General features: G+C 36.7%; 1 protein-coding gene across 1 annotated transcript; it reads left to right on the forward strand.

Annotated features, from left to right (window-relative positions):
• Positions 1-1,737: 1,737 nt before the first annotated feature.
• Positions 1,738-5,964, forward strand: LOC131332666 (putative dynamin-related protein 4A). The gene is made up of 2 exons (XM_058366965.1): positions 1,738-1,760; positions 4,495-5,964. Exons 1-2 carry the CDS (start codon positions 1,738-1,740, stop codon positions 5,543-5,545), a joined length of 1,074 nt encoding a protein of 357 aa, XP_058222948.1. The 3' UTR covers positions 5,546-5,964.
• The last annotated feature ends 2,687 nt before the right edge of the window (positions 5,965-8,651 follow it).

Genomic DNA, 8,651 nt, shown 5'->3' on the forward strand with positions numbered 1-8,651 from the left:
ATTATCTCTATCTTTATAAAATACTATATAAAATATTATTCAATTGCTATCTATTAAATCTGTTACTACTATCTATATATTATAATATGAGAGAGAGAGAGAGAGAGAGAGAGAGAGAGAGGGAGAGTATTAGAGCATCCACATCTCACTCTCCATTCTTCTTCTGCCGCTAGATTAGAGAGTAAAAGACTGAAAACCTCTCTGCACCGGGCTCGTGGACTTCGTCGCTATTTTACAAAATTTTAATTTTGCTACAGTACCTCGTTCGAAGAAAAGAGGCACTGTTCACTCTTCTCTCCATTAAAATACAATTTCAGTATTCGTGTTAACAAACCCATCGGTGAAGTGGCTGACAAGCCCACTGGGAATGCTTTGTAAACATGTACGAAACCATTTTAAAAAAGATTTGAATATTTAGTTGAAGGGTAGAGAGTGAAAATAAAGAGTTTGATGCAGTAGACATTTTAAAAATGGATAGCTAAAGTAATAAAGTGGCTGTTCTCTTTCTAATTTGGTCCAAAATTTAGAAAAACTAGTGCGGATGCTCTTATAGTCAAAATAATAGGCTGCCGATGAACAGAAGCTCGGTATTAATACCGAGGTTTTCTCGGAAAGGAAAAGTAGAGAAGTGTTTTGCTAGGCTGGTGCAAACTCTTTTGGTGCGTTCAATAGGTAAAATGGCTACAAATGTTCTTTTTGCTGGTTTGATGTACATGCCCTAAGAGCATGTACACCAACAAAAGGTATTTTACCTACTTAATAATTCACTTTTTTCATTTTACTTACTCAAATTCTTCTCAACTTCACATCAATCCTCTCTATTATACCTCTTTATCCTTATAAAATATATTACTAGAGTGAGACAGAGAGAGGAGTAGAAAGAGAATGAAGGAGTGGTAGGGAGAAAAGAGAGAGAGAGAGAAAGAATAATATTTTAATAAATTGATGATGAATAGTTCCTCGGTATCTTTACCGATCCATGGGAGTCAAATGTATTTTACCTATGAAGTAGCTACTCTGCTACAACCTCCTTTTTAGGCCTTAGCTCTCTATTTTACCTCAAAGCAGCTCAATACAGATACTGGTGTACATGCCCTAAGAGCATCCACATCTCACTCTCCATTCTTCTTCTGTCGCTAGATTAGAGAGCAAAAGACTGAAAACCTCTCTGCACCAGGTTTGTGGACTTCGTCGCTACTTTACAAAATTTTAATTTTGCTACAGTACCTCGTTAGAAGAAAAGAGGCACTGTTCACTTTTCTCTCCATTAAAATACAATTTCAGTATTCGTGTCAACAAACCCACCGGTGAAGTGGCTGACAAATCCACTGGGAATGCTATGTAAACATGTACGAAACCATTTTAAAAAAGATTTGAATATTTAATTGAAGGGTAGAGAGTGAAAATAAAGAGTTTGATGCAGTAGACATTTTAAAAGTGGATAACTAAAATAATAAAGTGGCTTTTCTCTCTCTAATTTGGTTCAAAATTTAGAAAGATTGATGCGGATGCTCTAATAGAATTAACAGAGTTAGAGAGAAGTTGGATGGGTGTTTGGTATGGCTACGTGGAAGAAATGGAAGTGTGGGACATGAGACTCAGACAGAAAAATCAGGACAGAGGATCCACTTCCTAAAGATACACATAACAGTGGTTCTTTACGGGCAAGCAAGACAAGACGTTTGATGCAGTGCAGCCCAGAATCCGGCACATACGTTTACATAGAAAATATACCCAATGGCAATGGCTTTGTTGGTGAGGTAATTTGGATATTTTAATTTTGATAATAGGTGAATAGAAAAATAGGATAATAATTGGAGAGAGAAATAATATATAGAGAGAGATAAAGAGAGAAATGAAATTAATAATTAAAAAAATAAGATAATAATTAAAGAAAGATATAAAATAATGATTGAAAAAAAGAGAGTAAAATATCAAAACGAATAAAGCCAATATCATTTGTTTATACTATATATATATATAAAGACGTACTAGTACTATCATCTTACCAAACATTAAACGGTTTTACTAACCTCCACCTATTAGACGGAGAATAATATACCATTAATTTCAAATAAGTTTAGATATAAATGCATCTTTCATGAATATTACTAATACAACAGTGCTGCTTGCACATATTTTTGTGCACATATTATGCACATACATTTTTGTGGGGTTTATATCGGGGTTCCACAATATGATTCGAACCGTTCATCTTTTTAAAAATATTTTTTGGAAAGTTCCTATAAAAAATCAGCTCCGACGAATATCGATAAGAAGCTTTCTCAAAAATCCTAGGGCAAAACAAAAAATGATTCGCCCTATAATTTCTGAGAAAGCCCTTACTGATATCCGTTGAAGTTAATTTTTTACAGAAACCTTCCAAAAAATATTTAAAAAAAGATGAGCGATTTGGATCATTTTGTGGAATCCCAATATGGATCTCACAAAAATATATGTGCATGATATGTGCACAAAAATCTGTGTGAGAATCATTACTGATTACTAATATATACTTTCACAAATATTAATACATCTTTCTCGAATATCAATTCACTTTTAAAACCTATTATTCTCGGATATCAATTCACTTAAAACCTAGTATCATCCCGGTAGTCTCGCTAACCAGCGGTATTTTCCAAAGTTACAAAGAAGAAACTATTTACGTGCGAGAATTTTTTTTTAACAGCGGAACCGTTAATAGTTGTTTACGAAATCAATTGTGATCGTACAAAAGTGTTTTGAAAGATCCAGATGTTAATAAAAATTTTCCAGATAAGAGTTAAACTTTTTAACGAAAAAATTTCATTAACATCCGAACCGTTCAGAACAGTTTTGGATGATCGCGATTGATTTCTGTTGTAAAAAATTTGTTCACGGCTGAGCCGTGAATAGTTTCTCTCATTGATGTGCATGTGTGAAAGGGAATTTGATCGCAGGATTTGCAGATGTGCGAGGACAAATCAATCGTTTCAGTTCTTTTATTAGACGTGCCCGCCCTCAGCTTTTATCGTTTCAGTTACTTCCTAACACCATCGTCCTATTCCAACCAAACTCCATCCCAAACCGGACCAAATGAATCAGCATCGCGAAAAGACAAAATTAACCCCAAAATTAATCCTTTTTGTATTATACTAGTATAAAAAATATTTGAAACCCATTTCGACCCTTATCACTGAAGAAAGGTATTCGGTTTTTAGTTTAGGTGATTTTTTTACCTAAATAATTATTATTAGATTCACTTCACAATTTTTGTTTTCAAGATTATAATCAAAAAGTGCCCCCGTCGCTTTCTCGCTCCACCGCTGATTAAGGGTGTGTTTGGAAAAAAATATTCGATGTTATGGTCACTATATTTTTTGTCATTTTTTTCTTTAATTTTTATTAGATTCATATCACAATTTTGGGACTAACCATTTATCTTGTTAAATAAAATTTAAAAGTAACTATGACCTAAAATCCCAAGAAGTTAACCTAAAGAAAAAAAATAAACTCAAAAAAGATAGTTTGTCACTTTTCTTTAGTAGGATATTTGAATTTTCTCAACTTTGGTCCACATTTTTTCTACTTTTCAATTACTCTCATCGAGAAGATTGATTAATTTCAAAATTTAAGGAAAAAAAAAACTAAACAAAAAATCACTAACAGTAAATATCAAGTAATGTACCCTCTATCTTCAGAAAAAATTAAATTTGTCCAATACACCCAAACTTGTTCGACGTATTCGGTGAAAGTGGTAGGAGGCTCTGTTTTTTTCTTGCCAAGTTATGGTGTCTCAAATCTGTCACAAATTTTAGTAATTTGACTATTCTCATGCTTTGACGGTCGTGTTTCAACTTTCGTTTGAGGCTTTGAGTTGTAGCTCACGCGCATTATGTGACTAAAGCGGTAACTCATTATTCCGGGAGCACAAGTAAGCGAGTAACTAGAAACGCGATGGCAGATGATGCACGATGCGGTCATTAGCCAATATAGATGACGCGATTATTACTCACAATAATTAGTCCAAGTTTCGTGGAGTACTATAGTCTAGGCTTCAATTCTTTAATCAACTTGTTTTAACATTTCAACAAATTTTTTAACTTTTTAAATAGAAGTACGTTATATACCTCGAAAAAGTTAAAATTAAATTAAAAAAATTTTGATAAAAAATCGCTAAAAACAAAAATAATTATGGATGACAAAAAAGTCCAAATTTTTGGAAAGAACATTTTTGAGATGAGTACGAGCTCTTAGCTTCGGGGCTTAAACTCTATAAATACACCAGTTCTTCAAGGATAGTGCAGGCTTCCAAGCTTTAAACTCCAGAAAATACTTCCCATAGTCCACTTCCACCTACCATCTATCCCCCCTTCCTCTTCTCTCTCTCAATGGCTTCACACGGTGAACATATCATGGCAGGTCAACAACAGCTACAGAATGCCCATGTGGAGGATGAAGAAGGTAACCCAAGGGCCCTTGTTCTTGCACAGCCACTCTCAATAATGGCTGAAGATGGAGAAGAAACATCTCTTCCCATTTCAGCCCATCCGCCGCTGATGTTTTCCTTTACGAGCGTATCCGCCCTCTGCTCGACGCGGTTGACAAGCTGCGCCTCCTCAAAGTGGCCCGAGAAGGCATCCAGCTCCCAACCATAGTTGTGGTTGGCGACCAATCATCTGGAAAATCAAGTGTGCTGGAGTCCCTAGCTGGCATAAGTCTCCCCTGCGGCCAAGGCATTTGCACCAGGGTTCCCCTGATCATGAGGCTTCAACACCACCTAAATCCTCAACCGGAGCTCCACCTAGAGTACCATGGCAAAATAGTACCAACCGGCGAAACCCACGTCGCGGAAGCCATTGTTTTGGCCACTGATGAGATTGCAGGCAACGGGAAGGGAATATCGCACACCCCATTGACTCTGGTGGTCAAAAAGAGAGGTGTTCCGGATCTTACTATGGTGGATCTCCCTGGGATCACTAGGGTGCCTGTTCCTGGCCAACCTGAGGACATATATGAGCAGATCTCAGAGATTATAATGGAGTACATCAAACCAGAAGAGAGCGTAATACTGAATGTTTTGTCTGACACTGTTGATTTCCATACATGTGAATCAATAAGGATGTCTCAGCTTGTCGACAAGTCCGGTGAGAGGACTCTTGCTGTGGTTACCAAAGCCGATAAAGCTCCTGAAGGTTTGCTTGAGAAGATTATTGCTGATGATGTTTACATTGGGCTCGGTTACGTATGCGTGAGGAACCGGATTGGGGAAGAGTCGTATGAGGAAGCCCGCGAGGAAGAAGCCCATCTGTTTCAAAGTCATCCTTTGCTGTCCAAAATTGATAAGTCCATAGTTGGGGTTCCAGTTCTTGCTCAGAAGCTGGTGCATATACAGGCTACAATTATCTCCAAATGTTTGCCGGAGATTGTGCTGAAGATAAACGACAAGCTGAATTCCAGCGTGTCGGAGTTGAGCATGTTAGTATCGGAGTTGAACATGTTAGCATCGGAGATTGACATGTTAGTATCTTCCCAAAAAACTATTGTTGATTTTTGGTGGATATAAGTAGAGGTGTCAAACGTGTCGTGCCGGTCTGGCCGGCCCGTTTAACTTCGTGCTTTATGCCGTGCCGGCCCATTTACAATATTTACTCAAATCGTGTTGTGTCGTTTGTTAATCGTGTCGTGCCGTGCTGCCCGTTTACTTAAATCATGTCGTGCTGTTTGCCAATTGTGTCGTGTCGTGTCGTTTGCCAATCGTGTCGTGCCATGTTGTTTTCAATCGTGTCAAACCGTGCTGGTCCGTTCACTTAATCGTATCGGGTCGGGCCGTGCCATTTTAAGTCATGTCGTGCCTGTGCCGGACGGTACATCGCCAACCAATTTTCATCCAAAATATTATTGCATGGGTTGTATTTGTATTGAAATATTATTTGTAATAAAATTGTATTTGTATAAAGGTGAAATGTTGAATCTGAAATAAAAGTTGACTATGCCTATCATTTCGTAAGTTTTCAGAACTGCGTTTGTTTTTTTTAAGAAAAATGGGTTTCGTTTCAGCGTGTCAATAACAATACCCTTCAATTATCAGTTCAATCGTGATAAAGCTCAAAATGCAGACCGATAATTCTTAAGTTCTAAAACACAATAATTCCTTGTTTAGATGATGTTTTAAAAAAATTTGAGTTTGATTTTTGGGTAATGAGTGAAGAGAAAAAATAGGGTAATAATTGGATATAGAGGTAATGAGTAGAGAGAACAATGAAAATAATGATTGAATAGAAGAGAGAAAAATGAGATTAATAATTAAAAATAAGAATAATAAGTGTTTTTTGAGTTGAATTTTTGTTTCTCAAAATTCCATCCAAACAAGGCATAAGGCATTAGTAAAAGAAATTAAGCAACTTTGAATTTCGCACATAATATTGAAGTCAGTGGCACAGTATGTTAGCTCAAACCAAGTAAAGAAATTGAACTTCATACCTAGCTTTTATCAGATTTTGAGGGATTGGTAAACCCATAATTCCAAGACCCAAAAATCCTACACGCGCTGGCATTTCACTCTCTATAAGAAGTGAGAGGAACATTTAATTACCTTTAAGAGTGGAGCTAATAGAAGACAAATATACTATTTTCTTGCTAGAGGGGCAGACCGTTTGACATGTAAAGATGGTAAGGTTATTTCTGAAGAGTGTCTAGTGGCACAACATAGACTTATGGTGTTACATATTTGTCTCAACGGGAATAATAGAAGGAGAAAGGAAACTAGATGCCCACGGACTAAATGGTGTGGCCTAAGAGGGGAGAAATTAGAGGTATTCAAGGAAAGAATGTTTCAAGAAGTACGGTGGGGAGTGGAAGGCGATAGTGACAATATGTGGAATACGATAGCTGACGATATTAGAAGAATATCAAAAGAAGTTCTTGGGAAGTCGAAGGGAAAATGTCCAATTTCTATGAAGACATGGTGGTAGAATAACGAGATTCAAACCATGGTAAAAACAAAGAATAAGTGCTTTAAAAAGTAGCAAAATGAGCAGAATGAGGAAAATTTTCAGGGTTATAAGCAAGTTAGCAAGGAAGCTAAGAAAGCCATAAGAGATGCTAAATTGAAAGCCTATGAGAATTTCTACGCTAGACTCGATAGTAAAGATGAAAAAAATATTATTTATAAACTTGCTAAGCTGCGAGAAAGAAAATCTAGAGACGTTTCTCAAGTTAAGTATATAAAATGTATTGATTCAGTGGTATTGGTGAAAGACGAGGCAATCAGGAATAGATGGAAGTTGTATTTCGATAAATTATTAAACGAGAAACATGAAGGAGGCTTTGGTGGGGAGGAAGCGTATGTACCTGGCGAGAACATAGAATATGAATTTTATCGGAGAATACAAATGTTCGAAATGGTTAAAGTTTTGAAAAGGATAAAACCGGGTAAGGCCCTAGGACCAGATGATATCCCTATTGAAGTGTGGAAAAGTCTATGTGACTTGGGGGTTCCTTGGTTGACGAAGTTGTTCAACAAAATTATTATGACTAGAATGATGCTCGACGAATAGAGAAGGAGCACCTTAGTACCTATCTATAAGAATAAATGGGATATTCAAGGCTATAACAACTATAGAGGTATTAAGTTGATGGGTCATACGATGAAGTTGTGGGAAAAAGTTATTGAGCATCGCTTGAGGATGGTGACTACGATATCAGAGAAACAGTTTGGGTTCATGCCTGGAAGATCAACTATGGAAGCTATCTACCTATTAAGAAGATTGATAGAAAAACACAAAGTAAAGAAGAAGGATCTCCATATGGTTTTCATAAACTTAGAAAAAGTTTATGATATGGTGCCTAGAGACATCATAAGGTGGTTTTTGGAGAGAAAATGAGTGATCAAATGGTATATTGAGGTGATTAGAGACATGTATGAAGGTGTCATCACTACCATTAGATCACCAGTAGGGGAAACAAGTGAATTTTCAATCATCGTAGGATTGCATTAAGGGTTAACCCTGAGCCTGTACCTCTTTCCCTAGTTATGGATGAATTGACTAGACAATTTCAAGAGGATATTCCATGCTGTATGATGTTTGCAGATGACATTGTCCTCGTAGATGAAACCGTTAGAGGTGTTAATACGAAACTAAAAATTTAGAGGGAAGCATTAGAGTCAAAGAGTTTTTGGATAAATAGGAGTAAAATTGAGTATATAGTGCGCAAGTTTAGTGGTACCAGTTGTGCGCGTTGAAAGAGTGATGATCTAAGATCAAAAGATACCAAAGATTGATCATTTTAGGTATTTAGGCTCAATTATTAGTAGAGATGAAGAGATTGCAGATGATGTGACCTATAGGATCCAAGTGGGGTGACTCAAGTGGAGAAGCGCTACTAATGTACTATGTGACAAAAGGGTACCCACAAAATTGAAGGAAAAATTTCATGAATTGACATAAGACCAACGATGCTTTATGGGACAAAATGTTAGCCTATTAAGAAACAACATGTGAGCAAGATGATTATAGTAGAAATGAGAATGTTGAGGTAGATGTGTGGTAAGACTAGACGAGACATGATTAGAAATGAAACAGTTCGTGAGATGGTAAGTGTAGCACCTATAGAGGAGAAGTTGAGGGAAAATAGGCTAAGGTGATTTTGGCATGTCTATCGTAGATCAG

The sequence above is a fragment of the Rhododendron vialii genome, chromosome 7a (genome assembly GCF_030253575.1).
Source record: "Rhododendron vialii isolate Sample 1 chromosome 7a, ASM3025357v1".
NCBI classification, from domain to species: Eukaryota; Viridiplantae; Streptophyta; class Magnoliopsida; order Ericales; family Ericaceae; genus Rhododendron; species Rhododendron vialii.

Coding starts and splice junctions, on each gene's coding strand:
- LOC131332666 (XM_058366965.1), top strand. CDS start 1,738: ATGGCAATGGCTTTGTTGGTGAG. Junction 1,761..4,494: donor GCAATGGCTTTGTTGGTGAG/GTAATTTGGATA, acceptor TAATGGCTGAAG/ATGGAGAAGAAACATCTCTT.